General features: G+C 38.2%; 2 protein-coding genes across 2 annotated transcripts; one reads left to right on the top strand and one right to left on the bottom strand.

The window, feature by feature from the left end:
• Nucleotides 1–2,257: 2,257 nt before the first annotated feature.
• Nucleotides 2,258–18,636, top strand: etfdh (electron transfer flavoprotein dehydrogenase). The gene is made up of 13 exons (XM_085416048.1): nt 2,258–2,539; nt 3,258–3,416; nt 5,558–5,787; nt 6,246–6,327; nt 7,762–7,880; nt 8,323–8,400; nt 8,858–9,004; nt 9,766–9,906; nt 10,949–11,092; nt 12,113–12,281; nt 13,005–13,187; nt 14,066–14,287; nt 18,117–18,636. The coding sequence occupies exons 1-13, from the start codon at nt 2,509–2,511 to the stop codon at nt 18,278–18,280; spliced, it is 1,869 nt and encodes a 622-aa protein (XP_085272174.1). The 5' UTR covers nt 2,258–2,508; the 3' UTR covers nt 18,281–18,636.
• ppid (peptidylprolyl isomerase D) lies at nt 18,631–25,543 on the bottom strand. The gene is made up of 10 exons (XM_085416062.1): nt 25,361–25,543; nt 24,730–24,870; nt 24,109–24,215; nt 22,207–22,395; nt 21,928–22,047; nt 21,391–21,497; nt 21,017–21,158; nt 20,458–20,544; nt 20,181–20,223; nt 18,631–19,100 (listed from the first exon to the last, which is right to left on the bottom strand). Exons 1-10 carry the CDS (start codon nt 25,443–25,445, stop codon nt 19,012–19,014), a joined length of 1,110 nt encoding a protein of 369 aa, XP_085272188.1. The 5' UTR covers nt 25,446–25,543; the 3' UTR covers nt 18,631–19,011.
• Nucleotides 25,544–27,070: the final 1,527 nt, after the last annotated feature.

Genomic DNA, 27,070 nt, shown 5'->3' on the forward strand with positions numbered 1-27,070 from the left:
ACGCCACTGTGTCGTCAGCAAACTTCACAATGGTGTTGGAGCCATGGGTGGCGACACAGTCTGAAGTGTAGAGGGAGTAGAGCCGTGGCGAGAGGACACATCCCTGAGGTGCTCCTGTGTTGATGGTGATGCTGTTGGAGAAGCACCTGCCCACCCTCACCACCTGAGTTCTGCCAGTGAGGAAGTCCAACACCCATGCACACAGACGGCTGTTAAGTCCCAGATCCCTCAGGTTTGTGAACAGTCTGCAGGGCACTATTGTGTTATATATTGTGTTATAATAACAGTAATTTTAAAACTAACTAGCTGCCACCATTGTTGGAAACTGAGCTGGGCTGCGCTATGAATTCTGGGACAGCTTCTTCTTCTTCGGGGTTTAACGGCAGCTGGCATCCTTGTACATGCAGTGCTGCCCTCTTCTGTTTCAGTCCGTTATTACACTCTTAAATCCTACTACTCATTCCTGCATCTTTTGTGATCTTACAAAGCTTCAAACGACTCGTCGACTATTAAATCAGTCGTCGACGATTTTGATAGTCGACGTAATCGTGACTAGTCGACTAATCGTGGCAGCCCTATCAGAGAGCAAGTAAAGGAGAGCATGGAGAGGTGGAGGTCTCTCTAGAGAGAAGATGAACGAAAGTTTAATGCAAGACGTATTAATGAGCGGTAGACAGGTGTAACAGTGACGATCCAAGGAGTTGAGATAGTGAAGGTAGATGAGTTTAAATACCAGTTGAGTTTAAATATCGGTTCAACGATCCAAAGCCACAGACAGCACACAGGAGAGAGAACGAAAAGAGTAAAGAAGCTGTGCATCTGTTGAATGAGATCTTAATGTTTGTTGTACTCATAACGCAAATTCATTTGTATTTTAGGAGCAATGAGGATAGGCAGTCCTCACTGAGAAAAGTTGTAGCATGTTTTTCTAACCATTTCCTCTTAAACTTCAGTGTTTTAAGGTGTAAAACTGCATATCTCAGATGAAATATGAAGAGGTAGCTAAGAGTAATTTGAGCTAGCCATAAAACCTTTCAACCTCAAAATGTTGATTATGGCACTACAATTTCACTACAATTTAATTAAATACTTTTAAGTAAAATAAATTAGAGTCACAAATTGGAGTGACAAACTCATTCAGTTCAAGATGAAAATATTAAAATATATATATATTTTTAAAGAATATATGTGAGTTTTTAACAAACCCAATGACAATAAGGAAAGCTACTGAATAAAAATGAAGAGAAATGAAGAGATTCATCTTCTAGGAGCGAAAAAAAAAACAAGGCAAAGTTGAGTGAAACAACTAATGACCAAATAATATTAAATAACTAAATTGTCTTACTTGTCTTATTTCTTTTGTTTACTTTGGAATTTAACATTAGTTAGCTTAGCAGCAAAGCAGCATAGTGTGTCCCACTCTGTTGGTTGTGATGTGATGGTGTCAAGTGCAATACATATATTTTTTTTAGTTAGTGTCAGATTATTCACAACATAATGGTAAAGAATGCTGGTTGGAGGGCTCCCCTGTGAATTTTTGCCTAGGGCTCCAATAGACTCTAGAATAGCCACTACATGAATATATCAACAATAGGCATAACAACTCTGTGATATGCAGTACATTGGTATACATAGGGGTTGTTTTTATTCCCAAAACATAAAGGTGTAGATACACATCATTCCTGACAGTGGACCATGTATTCTCAGACCAACTGCATCACTGTGGTATCTCATGAATTCTACAATGCCATCAGCAGGTGTTCTTTGGGTTTTGCTAACCAGGCTGTCAAAAGGTATCCACAAACTATCTGTTGACTCATTTGCTTTGGCTCCTCCTGCTGATGACTCCTGGGGTTTATGGGAGTTTGCAGGACAGTTCTACACCTGTCAATCAAACCTAAGACAGAAGGTAAGCCATTTGTCCAAACTGGAATTAAATGGTCATGTGTTTTGAAAGTTCACACTGGCTAAACCTGGCTGAAAAGGCTAATGTTTAAGCCATGTGTGCTGGGTTAAAATTACTCCCAGCAGTTTTGGCTCTCCATTCATCGGCAGCTATGGATTAACTAAATTGTATGAGATAAGATGATGATATTCCAAGGGGAGTTATGGCTCAGACTGGTTTAACTTAGACACGTACGTGCCAATAAAAACTAAACCAGCTGGACATTGGCCTGAGGACACACCTTTAAATAATGCCCGACTCACACTTTACAATCTCATAACACTGCTCTGACAGAGGGCGAGTTGCGTAGTTGTGGCTGTCTTAAGTAAGCGGCGCCGCTGCAAGAGCAGCGCAGTTTTTGACGCTCCTGAATGTATCGGTGTTATGAGAGCCCTTTTGTAAGCTACATACCTCACTGGTAGTTCGCGTAGCAGGTGTGCGGGTTTCATAAGCGTTTAAACTGGCAGCAAAGTAAGGACGTAATAGCTTCTCTTCAGGCTGTATTTTTTTTTTTCAAAAGACAACCCGCTGTCTGCTTGTGAGTTTGCACTGGCAGACACACAATGTTTCCAGCTAGCAGATACTCATGCCAAGGTACGTCAGCTAATAGCCGGTTAGCTAACACATTTCGAGCTTGCACTGTTTGACGTTAGATACCGCTGTTAGATTTCACCAGCATTTTTTTTTTACTCTAGCATTTAGTACGTAATTAAGTCGTGAATATGTTTTCCTTGTTGTTAAATGCATTTAGCAATTATTTTTAGAAATGCTAAGCTTAGCATTAGCCCAAACAGCCTAGCACCATCTCCTGTGTTAGCGTAAAGCTAATAAGTAGGTTAAAGTTGAACTAGTAAATAGGTCAGTTGAAATGAGTCCTAGGCCTAAGAAACATTCACTGTTACGACTTTTCAGAGGTTTAGGTACTTATTTTAAGGTCCCGTCATTGTTTTGAAACTTAACAAGCTATTTATTAACGGGAGACCGATGATAAATCGCAGTCTATCTTTGCAGCAGTTAAAGAGTAGCTCTGCAAGCTTGGCACTTAGAAGTGCAGCGGTTGCGCAGGGTAATTACTTCATGATCTAATTGTTGACGTGTTTTGTTTCACAAGTCCTATGACTACATAAGAGGACTAATGAACCTGCCTAAACCCATAGGCTTTGACTATTTGTGCTGGTTGGAAGTCTTTTAATTTGTGTCTTTTCTTTTTTAACCCACGCAGGCTGAAAGCAGTCAAGTTAGAACAGTATTTTTGTTCACGTTACCACCAGCCGAAACTGGTCTTGACTGGCAGCTGTTTTCTGTCTTGCAGCCCACAGATGTGCCAGGTTATTACAGAAAATAAAAACAGAGCATGCTACCCCTCAGCTCTACACAGCACTACACAGAAGGGCATGCTCTACAGTGTCAACACCCCGCATTACCACACACTACACCATCCATCCTCGAGATAAAGATCCAAGATGGGAAGGTAAGTAACTTTGTTATAAGTTAATTAAGAAGTTAGAATCATGTGATTAATTAATTATTTACATAATTATTTTTTAAACACCTTCTGCCCGCTGTATGGAGTCTGGTTTTTGCAAGAGTCACAGAATTGTGCCTGCCCCCAACCCCCAAGCTAAATGCTATTGAGTTATATGCTGATAAATCATTATTTTCAATCCATGTATTCAATACGTTCAATCCACTGTACCCTCATCCTACCTTTGACACAAATAAAGACTGAAATACTGGGTAGAAATCTTTTGTACAGCTTTCAAATGAAACTGCATACGTACTTGTCAAAATCCATTTTCAGCTTTTTCTCCTAGTGTGTTTCCGCATCGGCAATCAGTTTTAGAAGCGTTTTTTTTTAATAGCCCTTTTCCACTAGTACCTACTAGAGATGGACCGATCCGATATTATGTATCGGTACTGATACTGACCTAAATTACTGGATCGGATATTGGAGAGAAATAAAAAATGTAATCCGATTCATTAAATATCATGAAAGCACCTCACAAAACTTGCGACATGGCGTAACTCAACTCATAACCTTAGCACGTAGGAGCAGTATGCGTAACGTGATAGAGCGGCTGTGGCGTGCGTGACCTCTCGGCGGTCTGGTTGAGCATTTGCAGCTTCACTACCAAACCAGCATTTCATCTCAGAGAAAGTTATCCCAGAGAGAAGTAAAGCAAGTATGTAAGTTCATCTCTGAATGTTTGCAAAGCATTCCCACGTTAAGCTTAACAACCGATATATGGAGCGACTGCCTCTCCTCTCTCCCTCCCTCTTCTGTTGCTACTTCAATCATGAAACTGATCAATAATCGGCTGATCAGCTTTTCTGTCGCAACTCTCGTCTCTCTTGTTTGTTTTTGGCCCACTTTTTTTTCCACACTGCATCAAATTAAAGTTGATTACGTCGATTAAGCATCATGAGGTGGAGGGTGGGGGTGGTTCCCTATTATATTATATTATATTATTTTATTTTATTTTATTTTATTTCTTTTTTGCTGGGAGTTGGCAACCCTATTAGTTAGGTTGCTTAATATTTCCGCTTAGTATCTTTTTAAAATACCAGGATAGGGAGGGTGGTGTAGGTTTAAGTTTATTAGATTGATCAGTATTGCTGAACTATGAAATATTTTGGGTGCAGTGTATTTTTTGCATACAGGTATAACAGAATAGCTTGAGTGTTTTGTTTGTTTGTTTTTTAACTTGAGTATGAAATTATACAAAATGCAGCAAGATATTTAAAAAAACAGTATTATTGATTAAAAAATACACTATATCGGATTCATATCGGTATCTGACATAAAAAAGTGGTATCGTGCCATCTCTAGTACCTACTGGAAACGGATTGGCTCAACTCGACTCAATTTTTAGACTTTTCAATTAGGTGGTACTCAGTTGTAATAGAAAACAACTGAAACCGCAGGTAGTGAAAAGGGGCTCTTCTTGTCATCAGTTTCTCTCAGCATTTCATCACACCTCTTGCACTCGTTCTTTCTGACACACACTTGAAAAGCAGTTTGGCAGACTTCAGTTAGGTTAATGATTTCATGGATTTTGTGGCACACTATATTTGTATATCTTCTAATTAGTTAAAGCAAATTTTCCAGAGGCAGCTGTATTTGAGGAATCATTGGAGTCTGGTGCTGAGTGCACAAAGTCTTAGTCACTGCATGCAGCAATCATAAAAAGAAATCAAGCTGAGTACTCTCAAAGAGAAATTGCAGTGTGGATTTGGTATGCTTGTCAACTCTTAAGCATGAATAAAACAATAAAATTATTTTTGTTTTTTGTGAAGTCTTATCGTTGTTCTAATGTCAATCTAAATTTAAAGTTCACTGTGTTCATTTATTGCCATTCAGTAAATAGTTTTGTTGCTTTTTTCACTTTTCGCGTTTTCTGTAGCTACATTGATTCCAAAAATTCTCAATTTTTGGTTTGGGGTGGCATTACTTTGGCTTTAACCAAAGTAAGACCATCTGGGCACACAGAGTTGCTGTTTTCATCCTAGATATTTAAAACTAGCTGAGTACTGAGCGGCGTTCTCTTCCACATGAGTAATCATTGGAGTCTGGTCTGAGTATCTCTTCCATATTTAATGTTCTTCATGCAGGTGTCGAAATGGAGAGGTTTGCAGATGAGGCAGATGTGGTGATAGTTGGTGGAGGTCCTGCTGGTCTTGCAGCAGCTATTCGTCTGAAACAGCTAGCCAACAAACATGAAAAGGAGCTGCGAGTGTGCCTTGTGGAGAAAGCCCCTCAGATTGGAGCACACACTCTGTCAGGAGCCTGTCTGGAGCCCAGTGCCCTTACTGAGCTCATTCCTGATTGGAAGGAGCGTGGGGTAGGTGACTTAAAAAACATGTGATTGATGTATAGATGTTTTGTAGATTGTGTAATGCATCTGACATGATTGCATGTAAGGAACGCTGTATTTAAAAAAGGCAACATATTGTGCATACTATCACATACAGTACTCTGCAGGTGTCGGGAGCCACCCCTTATTTCTTTATATTTTTCTAGGAAAACAGGAAATATGAGCAGCAGCTTATTAAATGTGCAAACATGGAAATACATGGAATACTGGAAAATACAGTATATGAGACAGAAACAGAATTTGTACAATTCTGTGAAGCTTGAAAAATTGTTTGGAATGTTAGAGTACAGTACAGGTATAAGAATGTAATTTTTGAATATTAGAAATTGTTATAATTATAATTGTTTTATTATATTGTTATTATAGTTTATATTATTAGAAATCCTTTGGAAGTCAAACCATCAATAATAATGTTTGTACTACAGGCACCATTGAACACACCGGTGACTGAAGATGTATTCAGCATTTTAACAGAGAAATACAGAATCCCTGTTCCCATACTGCCAGGTAAAAGCCGCACGTATTAATTTTTAATAAAAATGTTATAACACTGTCTTATGCTATATGTCTCAATAGAGTACTGGCAAAGGGATATTTTAGTTAGGGTTACGTGGTTGAAGGCAGAAATTGGAATTGCACAAATTGGTAAATTCTGGGACTTTCTTGATTACACTCTATTTTCACCAAAAATCTTCATGTAGTCAATAACAGACTGATTCATTAATTGTATATTTGTGTATATTCATGTTCATAGATTCTTAAATTTTTTTTTTTTTTTGTTATTTGTTTGTTTTTTGTTTGTTTTATACATGCTGCTTCATATAGAAATGTGAAAATATTTTTTTAATCAAGTATCCGGTCTTTAAGTCTGAAGTCATAAGCTGTTTCCGGGTCCAAACTCCACTTCAGGTCCCAAAGTCAAACAAGCACTGCATCATCACTGAGAGTTACAAATTATCTAAATTCTTTCATCTCTAATAAAATGACCAGTATGGCTGCTCTACCAGGTTTAACATGCAGGCATCCACAAAAACAGAATTGATGAAGTTGTGACAAATGCAATTGCATGACAGGATGCCGTAAATGGACCAAACTTCAGTCAGGGAAACAACTGAGATAATCCATCCACAATACGAGGTTAGTCATTAATATACTGCTGCATGGGCTGAGCTGTAATTCCATCGTAAGGTTTTAAAAACTGAGCTTTAAAATGTGCTGCAAATGAATATTGGCAATAACACCGAGAGACACCAACAGTGATCACTGACTTTTTTTAAGGGGCTTGTTTAGATTAAATAGAACAAGATACAAAGAATTAAAACATTATAAAAACACAACAGCCTTAATAAATGCAGAGTAGTTTGGACTCTGAAGCAGGGTTTATACGTCATCACTTAAAAACCAGATTATATCATTCCAAATCTTATATCTTTAGGGTGTCTACATGCCCTTTTACAATAAATGTAATAAAAGACCTTAAAAAGTATAATAAACTATACTCCTGATCTCTACCTGTTTAGAAGCGTTTTAAATGGTTTTGGGGCACGTCACTGCAGAAAGTTTCATGGTAGGCTCACGATGTGCATGAGCAAACTTGCCTAAAAGAAAACAATTGCACTATAAATATAAGGTGTGGTTCCAAAAGTCTAGCTGAGACAGTAGAATGGTTGGAACCCTAATGGTATGAGCCAGCCTGTTTGTTAGTCTTAAGGTTAAAGGTTAATTTTAAAGGGTCTTAAAATGGACTTTGACCAAAATATCTTCACAAAAAGACACAGAGGTTTACACTTGATATGGGGTTTTTTTTGTTTTGTTTTTTTATTTTGCACTGAGATTGTCAAGTCCAAAGACTCAAAAACCTGTAATTCAGCTTATTGATAAAACTCTGGAAAATCCAAGGTGCTCACTTAATCTGTGGATGAACTTTCTTACCGTTCGTAGGCCTGCCCATGCAAAATCATGGTAACTATATTGTCAGGATGGGGAACCTTGTGCGCTGGCTGGGGGAACAGGCTGAGGAGCTTGGTGTTGAGCTGTACCCTGGTTATGCTGCAGCTGAGGTAAGATGGTCTTTGATTTTTCATTGATGTACTATATGTCATTGGCATTCAAAACTTTGTGTGATTGATGTCTTGTTCACGAGACACGGTATCTGAATTACCAGTTGTAAGATATTTACGAAACTTGGTGAGTGCCTTGCTGATCTTGTTTATTCTCTTGAAATTGTTTTTTTGGCTTCTATGAGGCTATCAAACTTAATTAAAACTTACTATTATTGCTTACACTACTGGTCTGGTTTTATGAGTTATAAAAGAATAACAAGAGACTGACATCACAAACCTTGTATGTCTTACTTTACATGATAGGCTTAAAGGTGGTAGGAATTTACAGAATTAGGAATGTATAGACATCCAGTTTTCAACCATCTTAATTAATTGAACATGTAGTGGTTAGTGCTCTCTCAATGTGTAAAGTGTTCATTGTTAACTCTGTTATGTTAAGGTTTTATTTCATGAAGATGGAAGTGTAAAAGGAATTGCCACCAATGATGTAGGCATTGCCAAGGATGGATCACCAAAGGTAATGTTCTGTGAAAAGTTCATTTAATAATACTGTTCCACTCTTGTCTTTGGTGTGTTAGCTTAATGAAAATTAGAACCTTTAGGGAGTTTCTTGTAATCTACACATGAATAGCTTTGATTTATCAGGTCTTTATGTTAAAGATATATAAAACAAACTGAACCATCAGGCATAAAAATATGCCGTTTCTTTATTTATACCTGGGGAAAAGGTCTACAAAACAGTATAGAGCATTATATATGGTGTTTTTGTTTCATACGCTTCATGTAGAAAATCATATTTGGCTCTGAGAGTGTAGGGTTTGATCTATTTCAAGGGTTTTTTCCCCCCATTGTGCATCAGTAGTGTCTACAAAAAAAGCAATTCAGTGTTTGTCACCAGGACAACCTAACTATTCTCTGTAATCTATTCAGTTACTTGTCTTTCATCTACGAATCCTCCTCCTCTCTTGCATCAGGATATTTTTGAGAGGGGAATGGAGCTCCATGCTAAAGTCACGTTGTTTGGTGAGGGCTGTCACGGCCACTTAGCCAAGCAGCTGTACAACAAATTCAACCTGCGTGAAAACTGTGAACCCCAAACCTATGCCATTGGCCTGAAGGAGGTAAATACCATACACTGTCTTTATCAGCTTAGTATTTCAAGACTGGATGACATTGTGGTTCTATAAACATAAATAAGAAGTCACTATAAGCTTCAGGCTTCATCGGGCTTGCTCTAAATGCGTAGTTTCAGGGTTTTTTTTTCTTTTCTTGTCTGTTTATGATTCTCTTAATATGGTCATCACAGGAACATAGCACTGGCTCTAGCCACAAACCTTTTGTTTTCGAGACATTGTCAATCAGAATAAAGCCATTGTTATAGGTGGCTTCAGCTTGCAACAAAAGACGGAGTCCACTCAAGTTTACTGGGGTTTAACTGGTTTATTTACAAAGGAAAATGCAATGAGTTGTTTGATGTGTGTGCTTACCTGAGTGAATGGTGAGTCTGTGTCCATCAGCCTAGAAGTATCACTGCCATATTGAGGAGAGGTCACAGTCTAGGATACAATCAGTCCCTGACAATAAAAAGCTGGGCTAGGCCTCCTTAGCTCCACCTGGGGTCATATGACTTACAAAAGCAAACTGACAGGAGGATGATGACAGTTGACTTTAAAGGAAGAAGTGCTAAAACAGAAAATGGATGAACTGAGGCTCTTTACTAAGGCCTAGGATAAAATAAATAATTACCATTTTCAACTTTGAGTTATGCAGAGTTACTAAAGGTTATAATATGGCACTATAATACTAAAGGAATAATATAGTAAAGATACTTCACGATTTGTAACGTCTCATTTGTTTTTGATTTTGTGTCTTTTGTCGTTAGCTGTGGATGATTGATGAGAAGAAGTGGAGGCCAGGCAGAGTGGAGCATTCTGTGGGTTGGCCCCTGGACAGAAACACGTATGGAGGATCCTTTCTGTATCATCTAAATGAAGGAGAGCCTCTAGTGGCCTTGGGCTTTGTTGTGAGTGGTTTTGTGCACATTTTACCAATTCATACATGATAGCTGGATGCTCCATGCAGTAAAAAAATGTCAGGATATTGTTTGAGCTTTTCAATAAAGGCTTTGGCATTTTACATTATTAGTTTTTATTATTCAGTCTGTAGAGTATGAATAAATAAAAGCAATTCATTCTCAACATTCATTCTTCCAACTAGATCATATGTGTTGTAGGATTACATATTATGTCTGTGTGCTGCATCTGATGTAGAGATAATTCGAAATTTAAATTGCGCATGTATCATGCTTTTAGCAATAAACTAAGAAAAAAAGGTCTCAAAGCAACCCTGATGTGATCACAGCTTCTGCACACATGCACTGAGACAGTTGATATCACTGGGTTTTGGGGTTTTTTTGCAAATTTTCTCCAACTCTGTCAGACTGGATTATGAAGCTCTCCACTGGTCATTAATTGAGTTCATTTTGCATTTCATTTTACCACCAAAAGACACACGCACACAGTCTCGCTTGAGGCTGATCTCATATTTTGTCCTGATTGCATGATGCCATTTTGAGTTGTTACCTGGATATTCAGAGCTACTGCCATGAATGCCAGGCAGGTTTCACATCTATGACCAATGCCTTTCATGTGCAGTCAGTGAATGTGGCCACACATCAAGCACAGAGGAGTCTGTTTCCATATTTGCCACTCTTTAAACTTTAGCCTCATCCTTCTTCAGACAACTCAACACAAGGTGACCTTGTGTTGTGTTATAGAGGACATTAGAAGTCCTGGTATTTTTTTGCTTCAGTGTCCAATGTGAGCTTTCATACCCAAAAAACTTCCTCCCATAGTTTCACTCTGGAACTTTCAAAAAAGTTCAGTATAAGGTTCAGAGTGATCTGAACAGGTACAAAAATAAGTAGGGTCTCTATTTTAAGTTTAAATGATCTGGCAGGCATAGATTGGTGGAAGAAAATGTTTTCAGCCTGCATTTGTCTTCAATGATTATTATTATTATTTTTTCCGCTCAGTCTGTTGAAGTTACAATTTCTCTCACGTCAGGTCGGTCTAGACTACACTAATCCTTACCTGAGCCCATTCAGAGAGTTCCAACGCTGGAAGCACCATCCCTTTGTAGCTCCAACACTGGAGGGAGGCCAGAGGATTGCATATGGAGCCAGGGCCCTGAATGAGGGAGGATGTCAGGTATGTTTGTACTCTGCGTAATTGCATAATGAATGTCCAAAGAGTGAGTACAGCTCATCACAAGATGTGCATCACAACTTAGGTTTACTCTAAGGACTGTTTTAATCTATTAATTAAAGTCATGAGCAATCAAGAGTAAACAAATTAAAGTTGTTAACTCCATATTAACAGCAAACAACAACAAAGAATTGATTACAATATTGTGTGTTTGGTTATTAATTGTATAAAGCATTTGCATTTGTGAGTCTGTAAAGTGGTTGTCCTGATTTTTCTGTTTATGATTCCTTCCTGGTCAATTAGAATTTTAGTATTAGTGTATTTTAATAATAAAAGGTCTGAAAAGAGATCAGGTAATATCACTTGAGCTATCAGATATGGAGAGGACAAAAGTAGAATATTAATAATATAAACACAGCTTTTTAATTAGTAATAATTGTCATTTGTTTTCCATGGGGCAGGGGTTTTGAGCCACATGCAGCTCTTTTGTCCATTTTCCATGGCACCCTCTGGCTTTTAACATAAACACTAGATGGCTAAGTTGTTACCCTTGGTAACTGCCTTAACTGTGTGCGGACCAGTTGTGCTTAATGTGTTTAAAAAATGTTCAACATTACTATATTGACCAAGCATTACATTCTACTTGTACAAGTGCTGAACAAGGTGGAAAGTTAACACTGCTCTCTAATCCATATGGACAGCAAAAGTGATCACCTGGGGTGGCAAGAAAAAAAAAAGTAAAAATATATATATAATATATAATATACTGCTCAGCCACTCCTCATTCACATAGACAGGAAAGCTGGGGCCTTTGCTCATCCCTGAGGGGGTTTTACATAAATAGATGCCTGAATATTAATTAAGTCTTACTTTGTCATGGGCCAGAAATGTGTTTAGACATAGTGACACATTTTCCCAGGTTACATCTGATTAAATGGCCAAATTCAAAAAATCCAATTAAAAGTTTACTTAAAAGTAGAACAGAAGAAAGTTAAACATGAACTACTTCCTGTTTCTTTTCAGTCCATCCCAAAGTTGACTTTCCCTGGAGGACTGCTGATCGGCTGCAGCCCCGGTTTCATGAATGTGCCAAAGATCAAAGGCACCCACACAGCAATGAAGAGTGGCATGCTGGCTGCTGAAGCCATTTTCTCCAAACTCACAGCAGAGACTCTGGACTCGGAGACAGCAGGTACAGAGTTTAAGACCTAGCAATGGTCATGGTAGCTACAGCACCTGTATGTATTACATTTACTCAGTCATGGGATGTTGAGGATTCTACCTCTCTAAATCAAATTCTGAAACAACATAGGGGAGACCCTACAAACCTGGGTTGCACAAGATTGAATGGCAGGTAGCAATTCTGAAAGGTTGAAAAGGTCAGGCAATAAAGGCTTATGAGTTTTCAATACACAATGAGAAAACTTCTTTCCTAAGGGGGCATCATCTTTGTGCTCAAACTGAAGGTGCATCAATCAGGGAACTGCAGTATCAATAAAAATGTCAAGTGTAAGCAGTTTCAAGGGTCATAACTCACTTTCTGAAAGGACAGAATTCATTGACAACGATTTATCACAGGTTCAACGTAACCAAAAGGGAAATAATATACACTTGCCTAAACAAAACCTTTGCATAGGCAACAAAATGGATCTCGTGAGTACAGTGCTTACTCAGTTAATAAAAGTTATGTTTCAAATCTTGTACTCTGGAAAGAAACATTTTTTTTTAAATGGTTAGTTAACCAAATTGCTTTTTTACACCTAATGGTAGTGCCCATTTGAGATGGTTTCAGATTTACATGCAAGGGTTTGGTGTAACATTGTTTTTTCCACTTTCATTCATGTTCATTCAGCCTAAAGTCCTTAAATTTGTTATTGTTAACTATCATTTCTATTTTATTATTTCTTCTCATTAGGGCTTCATGTACCTGAGTATGCTGAGAACCTAAAGAATTCTTGGGTGTGGAAGGAGCTGTACGCAGTAAGAAATATTAGGCCATCATTCCACAATTACTTTGGCCTCTACGGTGGTATGATCTACACTGGCATTTTCTATTGGATCTTTAGAGGAAAAGAGCCTTGGACCTTAAAACACTGTGGTGAGTATTGCAGAACAGATTCTTTATTTTAGGGCTGCAGCAATTCATCGAGTAATTTGATAATAAAAAATTCTTGACACATTTTTTTGCTTAGATGCTTCGATTAACACGTGGCTCTGTAGCGCATCATTGTCACCATGAAAACGCGAGCGTTCTAAACAATTATAAGATCTCTTTTCAGCAGCACAGAAACTTTGCATCAAAGCATGGGGCAAACTTCAGATATGCTCGCTTTTCTTCATTTTAGCCACTACATTCTCCTTTAAAGGCGTAAAGACAAACACTCTTCGCTTGTCTTCTTCACACTTACACACAAGCACAAAAACACATGAACCTGAACACACAACAAATCTACCTCGTCAGAGAGTACTTGAGAGTATTTATATATATTTTTTCCATCCATCCATTCTTTTCCACAGGGGAGCTGGAGCTACCATAGGGTGAGAGGCAGTGCAATGTTTTAAAATTTTAAAACATTACAATTACTAAAATAGAAAACCAATGAGCAGTTCATTTAGAAAGACCTGTGCTTTTTCTCTTTTGAGTATTTATTATTGCTCCTTAATAAGACAAAAGTATTTCTTATCCAATTATGTGATTAATTGATAGATTACTCAATCACTAAAATAATCGGTGGCTGCAGCTCTACTTTAACTCTTTGCCAGGCTGTAAAAAGTCTGTATTGCCAGTGACCTTGACTTAATGTGCAAAGATTGCAAAGTGGACTACTGTAGGTTTTCCACTGTGTTCAAGTTTGTTGCTGCAGAACGGCAGAAACCGCAAAATACCAGTGGTTTGTCTTTACCTGAGGTCTGAGGTTATCTTATCCTAGCGGATAAATCAGCATTTTGTGACCAACTCTGCAAAATCTTTCTCAGGTACTGATGCAAACCAGCTGAAACCAGCTAAGGAATGTACACCGATTGAGTACCCCAAGCCTGATGGCAAGATAAGCTTTGACCTGCTCTCCTCTGTGGCGTTGAGTGGGACCAACCATGAGGGGGACCAACCCCCACATCTTACCTTAAAAGATGACAGCATCCCGGTCGCCAGGAACTTGGGTATTTACGATGGACCCGAGCAACGTTTCTGCCCCGCAGGTAACGCCACTACAGTCCCTAAAGAGAATTGCAACATGTTTTCCACATAGTAAAGTAAGAAGGTGAAAACTGAGTTCTTGCATACATATCCACATCAAATTAAACAGGGCATGTTAACATTAGTAACACAGAAGCAATGTGCTTAGAGGACAGAGTTACATAATCTAATCATTGTAGTTTATTAAACATAATAGTCACCTTGACATTCAGTCTGTTCAGAAAAGCAAAGCAAACACTTGTACCTGAAAACTGGAACCAGCAATGATTTAGTTCTTTTATGTGTTAAATGGTCAATGCTTTATCAGAATTGCTCTCATTTAGTGTTCTCTTAAACCAGTTATGTGTAGTTGTTTCACCAAACATGGAGCACACATGTACTAGTTAGCATTGTTACCTCACTAGATTGAAACGTCCAGTTTGGTTGGGGGCTTTTGAGAGTTTTTATGTTCTCCTGTAAGTTTTTGTTGGTTTCGCTCCTGTTACATTAATTCAAAGATGATGTGATTGTCTCTCTGTTTTAGCCGTGCCTTTCACTTGACTTAAGCAAGCATAAGCTTCAGCCCCACTTATAACCTCTTCCTTTGAATTATTAACAATGGAGACCTCTAAATAAGGGATTCCGGCCCCTCTTTTACCCTCCAAGGAAGAGTCTCTCCTAATCAATAAAACATTGTTCTGAATTTATCACCTTTGTCTTAAAGTAAAACATCTCTATCCTGGTTTTACTAGTCTGAAAATTATGTAACTATTCCTGTGAGCATCCTACTCAATAGATCTTGAACACAGTTGAATACCTTTAGGAGATTTTGGACCGGTGAATTATGAAGCACTACCCACAATGATTAAAACAGCAAATGAAGCAAAGTCTGGTTGCACATCACTGCAATATAGTTCATGAGAGTTGTACATTCAATTCCAAGGCTCATTGAAGATGTTCTGATGGGTTAATGTCTTATTGAGAACTTAAGCTATTTTGACATATGCAGGCTTTAATGGCACAAATGTTGGGTGCAGTAAGCTCAGATATTAGGTGAATGCCTGTGTGGTATCACATTGCGGTGATGTGCAAAAGTAGCAGCTAATATTATGTCCTCTTGTTTGCTGCTTCTTACAATTTCTTTCCAGGAAACTTCCACACCTTAACCATAGGATTTAAAAAAAAAACAACACACATACACCCAAGTTTACCAATTCCTTCTGCGTGCTACATGTGGAAAAAGGAGGCTGTCAAAAATCTTGTATCCTGATTTTCTTTTTCTTCCCCAAAAATATTTTAAGGTCATTTGCAAAAACTGACAGACTGTAAATTTCTTTAGGTACCGTAGGTTTTGCATACACACCAGGCAATGTTGCAAGCAAGCTAAGTATTTTAAAAAAAGAGAGCGAGTTGAGGCCAGCATTCCTGGGTGTCTCTGTGGTAATGAGTAACATTTTCTTGTTTTTAAAAGCTTCAGCCTCCATTTAAAACCAAATCTCACAACAAATGTAATGACATTATTATCAGTAGGTTTAGGGTATGAGTGAGTTTGTTTAAGCCAGGTAGACAGGCTCAGGTTCTTTGTGTTTATCTCTATTTAAGTTAAGCTAAACTCATTATTCTGTCTCTCAGACTGTGGCTCCATTTGAATTCTCTGGAAACTGAAACTTAATGATGTGAGGTCTACGAGAAGCAAAATGCAGTACAAGTTGAGACCCACAGACGCAAGCCCTAAAGAGCATGGGAGAAAGGCCAGCAGTTACATTAATACCCCTGTACACAGTGCAGCTTTAGGTCAGCAAGGTCCAAATGCTTTTTTTAATAGTTATGGGAATACAAGGATTGGCTGGCGAAAAGCAGCAGAGAACTAACACAGCTTAAATCTATTACTTGCCTCCAACCTTACAGCCTATAAACTATCCTTGAGGTTGTTTTGTTTTTTTTGTATTTTTTAATCACAACTATGTTTGGAGTATAATCAGTCAGCCTTACACTGTTCCATATAATAAGGCCACAAAATCTAGAACCTGCTACATGTTTAAAATTTAAAATGTAGTTACAGAAGCACTGTTAGGTTTTGCCCTGCACTCATCATTACCAGTTTCAGGCTGTTGTTTGGAGGCTTAAATTATTATATTTACCGCAGCCTACATTCATCTGGGCACAAACACTCATTAACCATGATTAGTCTAACTAATTTTGCAAGCACGCATTAGGAATATGGTTTTTAAAAAAAATCTACAACTTTACCATCACTATGTGCACCTTTGGTCTTTATCATCCACCCATCCATCATCTTCCACGTCTTCAGAGTAGAAGTGGGGCTGGAGTCTATCACTGGGCTTTATAGGGTTTGGTAATAGTTAGGTCTATGTGCTATTAAAATTAAAGCAGGGAGCAGTAATGTAACTAGGAGATGGGGAAAATTAGATGAAAAGCTGATTAAACTATCAACTTTTACTCTCATTATTTCATCTTGTTAACCTTTGTGGTAGAAACAAAACATTCTTTTAATGAGTGGGAAAAAAACGACCAATTTTAGCTAATGGTTCTTCCTACATTAAAAAGATTTATAATTTATGAAAACTTGTGAAAATAAAAACCCGCAACATTAAGACATTTTGCCTGCAGGTGGGGCAACCATTAAAAGAAAGACCTGAAGCAGACATAATGACTTGACTATTTTCAGAAAGCAACTTTAAACTGACCCGTGAGTCATTCGTGCAAACTCAAGGGATGAACTTAAATGCCAAATAGTGTGCTCTTTGCTATCATCCAACTACACTTCCACAGTCCAAATGATGTATGCTGGAGGCTGCCGCCGTAGTGTAGATCAGTTACTCCCACACTCAACAATCCTTTCTTCTATCGCATTTGGGGTGACGAGATCTCCCCCTTTGACCTGTCGGCCTGGCTCCCCCTTGCCGTAGCACTCTGGATCCTCATATTTATAGCACTCATGTCTGGGGTGGGGGATCTAGGACTACTGGATACAGACACCCCCAGGTGGGAATCAAACTCCCACTCCCAAACCCAAGGCATGTAGTCTTATCACTACGCTATCCAGCTGCTACAATACCTAGCATAATGGATAATGGCTGGTCTTACTTAGGCTAAAATAAAAAAGGCATAAAAACAGTCTCACTGTAAAAACATACTGAACTAGTCATTGCCCATAAATAGTTTATAATTGACCTCATCACATTCACTGAATGGACATATTTTAGGAAAAGTCATAAAATATAAGTGTTGGTGTTTTATTTCAACTTTCACAAGATTTTTAAAATGCAAGGGGGTCTGTTCTAGCTAAAGCAGTTCTAGTGTTAAGAAATAGGAAATAATATGCAGACCTGAAAGACACATCTGGTCCTTCAGTTTATCCATGGACTGTTTGCTGAAGCCTTAGTAGAAGAAAAGGCTGAAAGAAAGAAAAATTAGTGGCAACCAGTCTTAATGATTGTCAATATATACAGGGGAGGTCAGGAGAGAGTACAACAGTGTCTAGAGCCATCTGTCACATTTGGGGATCCTTTCAAAACTGATGAAATTATGAATGCAGACATGTACTGTCAGATTTTGATCCTCCATCTGGAAAGAATGTAACAACGGCTTCTTTATTCAGAATGACAGTGATCCCAAACATGCTGTCAGAGGGGTAAAAGCAAGCACCTAGACAGAACACTGTCAGTGCAGCAACCATAACAGAAACTATAAAAGGAAGAACTCCTCAGTATCCATGTAAGGATTTGATATAAAAAGTATCTCACATAGATAATCATGTCATTACGTCATTCAAGCAGCTTTTCTTCTGGGTCTGTTTTCTAACTCGTTTACTCTCTCACCCACACTCAGGTGTGTACGAGTATGTTCCCCTGGACACAGGTGATGGGATGAGGTTGCAGATTAATGCTCAGAACTGTGTCCACTGTAAGACCTGTGACATCAAGGACCCGAGCCAGAACATCAACTGGGTTGTGCCCGAGGGTGGTGGCGGACCAGCCTACAATGGAATGTGACCATCTTGGGTGTTTTTCTGCTTTTTGTGTTGAAAGATTACTTGAATATGGAAAATGTGCCTGAGTATATAGAGCTGAAGTAACTATGTAGTTATTTGAGGGTACAAAAAAGGACAAAGGATGTTTAAAAACTTGGTGTTAGAGAAATTGTTTTGCAAGGCCGTGTAAAACTGAAGCCAGAATTTGCAGTTTTTGCTGCTTTGGAGGCATTTTAAAGTGTTTTGTTTTTAAGAAGTACCAATTGTACTAGTGTATATATGATCACCTCAGGTTCATATCAGCACTACTGGTGGTATATACAGTATTGTATATATTATGATAATGTCCCAGTACTAATAAAGAAACTTGACGGTTGTCCCTCTTGTTTTATTGACCTCAGTTTAAAAAATAAACACAAAAAACAACATAAATAAACACAAATGGATATCCTGCTTGTAGCCAAGAGCACTCTTAAAATTCCTACCATGGAATAACACACACACAAAATTGCTTTGCTAATCTTCAAACCACCTGGTTTTCCAGCACCGTGCAATTAGACCGATGTTCACGATATTCATTACAGTAAAGGCAGGTCCAAGCTTACAGACATTAAGAAATGTGCATGGTGTAAAAACATGAGAGGACCCATGAAATGAAAATACTGAACATTTTCACCTGGATACACTCCTTATCTGTGGGTACAGCTTCCACTGTAAATAATGACAGCCAATTGCATCATGAGGTCAGATAGTTTAGGCAAACATTTTGGCATAGATTTTCTTCTCTCTCTCTTTCTCCTCCTGGATTTTAAGATGGACTTTCTTCAATTCATTGGTGATTGCTGTGAAAAAGAAGAGATTTGAAATTTTATAGATCGGTTCTAGTTTCTATTAACATTTCCCCTCAAATATCCAGTTTTCAGAGCAAGTTTTAGTTCCCATACATCCACTTTTTGCCCGGCTAGTGAGTTTAAAAAGACAGCCTGCTCCTAAAGGCACAGAGAGAGCATGAAGCACACTGATAGCTCTTATCTTCTAGCCTGCAGCCAATGAACTGAAGCTTAACATATCAAAAGGGCTATGAAACACTGTCAAAAAGCTGCAGTTTTTCAGTGAGCCTGATGCACCCAGCACACTTAAACGTACATAGTGAGGATGTGGTTCCTTGAACACTCCCTCCTCCCTCTTACAGCATCCTATTTTCCTACTAGCTATGCAAAATCCAACCATTAAAGAAACTGATTCATTGGTGTGTTGTAGTTGACCTTTCAGGGGACCATACTTTTTCATTTTCTGCAAAAAGTCAAATTAAGAGGAACAGAAATCTTTTGGGGAAAAACTACTGTCTTTCTCCAGCAGGACTATGACCTCTTTGCTAAGTTTGAATAACACGAACATATATTGAAAAAATAAAACATAAACTTAGTGTCCCAAAAGTTAGATTCTGTTCATCCGGACGTAGCGTTTTCAGTGGGAGAAACGTTCCTGCTGCTACTACTGCACATTCACCCAATGTATATACTATATACTATAAATAAATATATATATATATATATAAAATGTTCTTCCTCTACCCCCCATTTTTGCACATGTCGAGGAGCGTGTCAGGTTACATTTCACTGTGTGTTATACTTGTATAACTATGCATGTGACAAATAAAGAACCTTGAACCTTCTTCAGATTCAGCTGACTTGCAGGTTACCCCAATCTTATAAACAGTACATTGCACAGTGACTGGAACTAGCCCACTGAATGAACAATGGGCTGTGAGGTCAGTTCCTTGATCACTAATATGCAAATTCCCATGACCACTGACCAACAACTATTGATCAAAAACCACTGATCATAAACTTGGTGTATTCTTGCTATGAGGACAAATCAAACCAAGACTTTAGTTAAAACAAAACCACTGCAGACCTTACCTTTATCCTCTGGAGCAGTTTCCTGAGCTTTCTTTAGATCAGACTATCGAGTTAGAAGCACAATAAAAATAATTAGTTAAAATCAGTTCTGCTAATTGATTTAAAATATTTTTAATGTTAATGCCAAATTGCGAAATGCTAAACTTCATATTTAATTTTCACTGCAATTGTTTACAGGAGAATCTACTAGATAACTGACATATAAAAGGCAGTGTGTTCATGTTGTGCTGCTGGGTTGTACAGTCTCTAACACAAGAGGCTGTTCTGTAGACATTACCATGGCTTTGTTATATTCCTTTAACCCCTGCCAGGCCTGAGCCCTGCGGAAAAGTGCCTTAGTGTTTCCTTCACTCAGCTCCAGAGCCTGTAAGACAAGAAAAATGATTCTTTGGATGATTTGATAAAATTTTAAGGTCACATTTCACAGAATCTAAAAGATTTCCACATGATTTTTTGAAGTAGACAGAAATAAAACATCAAAGAGACTAAATAGACACTTTTTTCCCTAAAATGCATGTAATCTACAAGGAATATATAATCGGTTTGACAAATTCTTTTATTTCCTTTGTAACTCCAGACTGATGACAAGTCCCAAAGTTTGTTAAAGGTGCTGGTAGACAGATTTTAGCCTCTGTAGACAGAATCAGGCTAAGCACTCGTGGGTGCTATCTTCAGCAACAAAAACTGGGTACTGATTGATATCTTAGGTAAGAGGACATAAGCTTAGCATGTGAAGCCTGATAAGTTCACCAGCGGTAAACCCTAACAGCCACACAGGAGCACTCGGCTGAATCTGTGATATGTGCTACAGTCTGCTTTGTTCCAGCTCGTGTCACCTGATTGCAGCTGTCCAGAGCTTCCTGCCACAGCTGCATCTTCAGTTTACAGGCTGCTGTGTTGAGATAGCAGCTGAGGGCTGTGGGCTCCAGCTTCTTCTGTGCCTCCTCTTCCACTTGTTCCCCACACACCTTCAAGTACCTATGAACATAAAAAGATCATTTGTTAGCTTTTGGAATTATTCTTTGCTACCGTTTCCTTTGTTTGAAAATCAGGCTTATACACCACAAAAATCCTCACAGAGCACTTTGACAGATGAAAATCATCTCTGGGTTACTGGGAGTAATATTTAATTCCTGTGGAATATCTTTTCAAAGTGACTTCTCTTTAAGTCAAGGTGATTATGACTGCAAGTAAATCAAAACCACCTTACCTGAAAGCTTTACTATATTTTTGGACCGCGCCTTTCCAGTCTTGAGACTTAAAAAGGTTGTTTCCAATATTCTTCACATCTTCAGCAACAGACAGAACTTTCTCCATCTGAAAAGAAGCACAGGCCAAAGTGAAACTGGAACCTTTGATCTTAATTTGCAGTTTTTGCCATCATTCCTCTTGCTTATGTAAGAACAAGGAGAAGGAGACATTGCTAACATTACAAACACAAAGTCTAACCTCCAGAATTTCTAAACTACTTTATTTCAAAGTAAAATTGATAACATTGATAACATGCACAACAATGACCTCAGTAATAATCTGACTCATTATTACTGGGAACACTTTTCCCCCTGCTTCCATTATTTACCAGACTAAATGTGACCTTGTGATATTGATTTTTTTTTAATCCACACTTTCATTTGGCTTTGGATGAGCCAGCAAACAAGCATATTAAAAAAAATGCCACAGTGCTCCTTGCAGAGCAGTTATCTGCCAACCTGAGTCCTTGAAGATCAAAGACAGCGCTGATACTTACATCTTTAAAGTCGATGTCGGAGTCCTCGGGGAAGTCTGGGTGGGCATCTGTTCCATCACTTGGTGCAGCGCCCCAGCTGTCCCCATCCTTATGCTCACCACAGTCGGCTATGATACATGGCTGCAAATGCATGTTAGCAGAAACTTTAAGATAGCTTAACAGACCAAATGTGTTTCGGACTTAACACGAAAGAAAAATAATGAGCAGATTGGTATCATTAACTTCTAAGAGCAGGTGTTATCTTGGTTAAATAGTAAATGTCAGTAAAGACTCATTTACCTTCACAGGGGCATCATCTGTAGTATCAATGCACTCCAGCATTTTTACCACTCCGATCCCTTTCAACACTTGTCCAAAGACCACATGCTTTCCGTCTAAGTGTGGCGTGGGGACAGTTGTGATGAAGAACTGCGAGCCGTTGGTGTTTGGCCCTGCGTTAGCCATGCTCAGAAGACCCACTTTGCTATGCTACATGGAGAAAGAAAATAGGTTGGATAAAGCAGCTGGAACATCAAACATGAGCCATAAACATAGCCATCGTTTCTGAGTAACTTTGAATTTCTTTGCTTTGCTTCAGTAGATAATGAAGGCAAAAGAAAGACAAGAAGCACTAAGGGCACAAATATCCAAGCCAAGCATTGCATTTTTAAAATGATAAAACTTCACAAATCAACGTGGCGCATGAGGAAATTCAGCTAACTTTTTAAAATCGCCAGATGTAGAATCATAAGCCATTCTCACACATGAGCATCCGACAATTTCAAGAGAATCAGGTTCGGATTATTTTCACTGTTCTCCTTTCTCACGTGTGGCACGAGGAGGGGTTAAAGCAGGCCGGAAACGATCTGGAACGGCATTTCGGCACCTTCGCTTCACAAGTAATTAAACCTGCATTACTGTTGGCATTACTGCTGAATGAGGTCATTTTTCATGTGCTGTAGCCTGACGTTACTTCACTTGCTCAAACATAACGACATCCCACATAGCCCTTACATCCCCTGTGATGCATGCATGAAGTAGATGTAAATAAAAATAAATAAATAAAACTGCAGTCACTATTCAACATCTAATTAGCTACAAGAGACGAGAAATATAAAGTAACATTTAGATGTTTTTAGGTGGGAGGTCATTACGAGTACACAAAGTGTTTCTGTGATCTCATCTGTGATTTCCCAGGAAGAGAAAAAATGTTTATGTGGAACACTCAGAGATGTGTAAAGATGTAAAACGAGAGAGCAGGAGGGGAAGATAAGATTATTTTTAAAGGTAAGAATTGTTCAACAAGTTGGAAATTTGATCTATTACATGTGACCTCCTAGAGCTTTTAAATTAGATATGGGATCTATACATCATGTGTTGCTCAACCATGTTTTTTTTTTTTAAAGTCTTGCAAAACAAGCTAACTTTGTGTTATTCAAATTGCATAAAAATACTGCACTGGGCAGTTTGCCACAATGTGGTGAAGTTTACAGTAATACATGTTATGTCACAATGGTACGGGTTAAGTTACACTAAAGGTAGCGGATATTAATTTACATTTAAGCTAGAGATGCTGATTAAATCCAGTCAATGAATTTTACCTTTTCTACCAGCTTTATACTATGTATAAAGCAACATTTACTTATGTCTTGCTGAATTCAGGTGGCTAAATGCCAGGAAATAGTGCGCAGGAGGCAACACACACTCAACACACTCAAGGACAGCTTTTACAACAGGGCAACAGCCCTGATCAATGCAAAAAATAATTATATTTATATTTATAACAAGGTGCAATAATAATTAATGTGCAATAATAACAGTGTGCAATACAAATACACTTATTCTTCTTTTTTATTACTAAGTTATTATACTGTGTTGTGTTGTTTGTGTTGCGTTGTGATGTGTCGTATCGTGTCGTGTTGTGTTACATGTAGTGCCGACGTAGGACAGTTTTCCAATTTCATTGTACTACTGTACTATATATGAGTGTGCAATGACAATAAAGAGTTATCTTATCTTATGTCTATTTGTCCTTTGCTGCAATCCAACATTGCACATACTCTGTAACTGAGAGCTGGCAGGTTAAAGACTGGATAATGTTCTCTCATGCACTTCTGTTGGGCAAGTCCTAGAAAAGTTTGGAGCTGCAGTGCATGTGTGAAAATGGCTACAAATTTGCAGTCCTGGTGACAGGTCGTGTACCTTGTAGTGGAAGTTTTCATCCTCAAACTTCTCCCCATAGATGCTTTCACCCCCTGTGCCATTATGGTTTGAGAAGTCGCCTCCTTGGATCATAAACTTCTTGATGACTGGCAAGAATAAATTTACAGCCACATTACTTTTCCTATAATAAACAAACTTAATATTAACACTGTTCCAGGCTTCTTATTATTAAAATTGAACTCTCAAGGGCTCAACAATCCCAAAAGAATCCAGGTACTTACTCTGCATATTAAATGCTTTGTCGCACAACTATTAAGAGAGATCATTTGTGTGAGCAAAAAACAATTCATTTACACTTTGTGTAAATTTGTAAACTGTAGGCATTAACATTATATATTTATTATCTCTTACTTGTCTATATTAAATTTAGCCATGCAAGCAGTATTATTTAAACTCAGTTTAAAAAAAAAAAAAAAAAGTACTCATAGACCTAGTTTCCAAGCCACTGATTATGCCATGACTTGGGATTTTCTCCTAGGAAATGTACTGAATATTCAATAAACGATATATTCTCCAAATGCTTCGCTACCCTGGATGTCCTTTCAACTACTCAGCTATTCATCTTCAAACTCTCCTTCCAAAGTTAAGAAGTCTATTTACTTCTATGAAACGGGCATCCTTTGAAGTGCAGTGGTTTCCCAGTCGATTTGCCAGTGCCCTTTTCTCCAGTGCACAGAGCCCGGAAGTTTTCAGCGGTCTTTGGGGTTATGTCAGCAAACAGCTCGAGAACAATTCGGCCAGCTGAGGACAGAAAGCAGCTCGGTTTAATCAGTTACAACACCAATGATATTAATCTGGACTATGTTATCAAGCGTCAGTTTCTATATTGAAAAATCATCATTGTTTAGGTAAATTGAAATAATAAGATTGAAAACATTTTAAGTGACCCAAACTTATAATTATAATACAATAGACTGTGTACTCGTTCCTCTTTTAACCTTTCATGTTTCACTTATAAGAATATGGTAACACTCGACAAAAGCACACGTGGTGCATACACTCACAAAACTGGCTCACAAAACGTTTTAGTTTGCCTTAATGCTCTTAAATGGACAAACACGTGTAATTTACAGCTTGGTTTATTTCTAGTTGATAGCGTCTTTGGCATGTGGTAAATAAATCAGTTTCTAGAAGTCACTAGAACGTGCCAGGATGGTGCTAAGCTAACAAAGCTAAGGCTTAAAGTGGCGCAAATAGATGTTAAACAACAGTCGATTTCAGATGTCCTGACCTCTCTCCCCATCAATGTCTACGTCCAAGAAGACGCGGGGGTTTGCTGGGTTTGAAGGCTTGTCGGATGGTGTTGGGTAAGACATGTTTTAATAAAAATCAACACTAAGTCTAGCGATGCTAGCTAAATCCGACCGGTGCACTGGAGCAGGTTGCACGGGATGAATGGGAAAGACTTACGACTTCCGATTACTAAATTCAAAATAAAAGCCGGCTGATTACGGTCTATGTTAACAGTATACTCTCACTTAATTTCTAGTGACTCTCACGCGGTTTTAAAAACAAACAGTGTTTATGTAATTATGACTGGCAAAACAAAAATAACAGATACAAAATAATAGATACAAAGGTAGAAGTAGAACAGAAGATCAGTGAGTATGACTGTACGCGTATTCCGGTTGCGATTTCCAAAGTAAAACACCAAAAAGACGAGATCACCGGTCTCCGCTGTTGTGTGTTGTGCTGCACATGGATTCAGCACTCAGAGATAAAAGTATACATGTGTAGTCAGACCACTGACACCAACAGTTGGCTTAATTTAAAGCCAATCTTAACTATAACTATGCATATGACCAACAACAAATGCATAAATAAAGCACCACAAAGACCAGGCATAAGCATATCTTTGGTTTATTAAGAATAAAAGTGGCTAACACCTGAAAAACTGAGGGAGATGAGACTCAGAGGGAGGATGCTGTCTCACTGCAGTGACTCTTTGAGCTGCATCCTCCTGTGGTTCCTGTACTGAGAGGGAAAAGAATCAGAAGAGAGAAGACGGGAAGTTAGAAATGACTGTGCAACCATTTTTAAGTATCTAATTTAAATTATGGAAATTAAGTATTAGTATTACAATACATCGTTTATGTTAAAGAAAGTGTGACAAGTTTCATTGTTATTATGAATTTCTGTAAAGAGGACTAGTACTCTAATACATTATTAAAGTGATAACATATAATGGCATGTACTTAGTATAATTTCTCATTTAGCCTTACATTTAGTCATAGTCAGACATTTAATGATTTCTTTCCACTGTTCCTTTTCCTGGAATGATTGTACAGCATACATCTCTGATCATTTAAAAACAAACAAACAAACAGGAAATGGGTATTAACGTTTGAATTTACTCTGAATTTCCCACACAGGGTCTAGATTACAGTCTCAAATATACACTAAAATTTGATTAAATGTCCTTTAGCAAGTTTCACCTCAACTGCTTGCTTTCAGTAGCCAACAGCAAGCTTCTGGCAAAACTGGCTGGATATTTGACCCTTTTTTGGCAGAACTGGTAGAATTTATTTAAATGGTTAGTATCCTGGCACCAATCCTGCTTTTAAATCAAAACAATTTCAATAAGGTTGAGGCCATTCCAGAAGTTTAATATGAAGCTACTGTCATAGTGGAGGTTTCTGAAGCATACATGATATGGACAGTGGTACAGGTTTCTGGACTTCATTAATTCAACGGAAGCACTGGGGAAAGGATGGCCAGAGGGGGAATTGAACAGGATGCTGGTTTCATGGAGAGGATTCAGCTAGGGAGAGAGAGGAGAGAGAAGTTAGTTCAGTCCTTCAAGGGAGATGCAGGGAGTTTTTTTTTTTTTTTTAAACCTTTTATTTTGTACTTTTTTCCAATTTTATAGTACATGCAAACAAAAATATGAAAAAGGAACACAAAAGAAACAAACTAAAAGGAATAAAGGACACCTAATCTG

The sequence above is a fragment of the Rhamphochromis longiceps genome, linkage group LG2, assembly GCF_057381845.1.
Source record: "Rhamphochromis longiceps isolate RC_006_pf linkage group LG2, R_longiceps_female_GT1.1, whole genome shotgun sequence".
NCBI lineage: Eukaryota > Metazoa > Chordata > Actinopteri > Cichliformes > Cichlidae > Rhamphochromis > Rhamphochromis longiceps.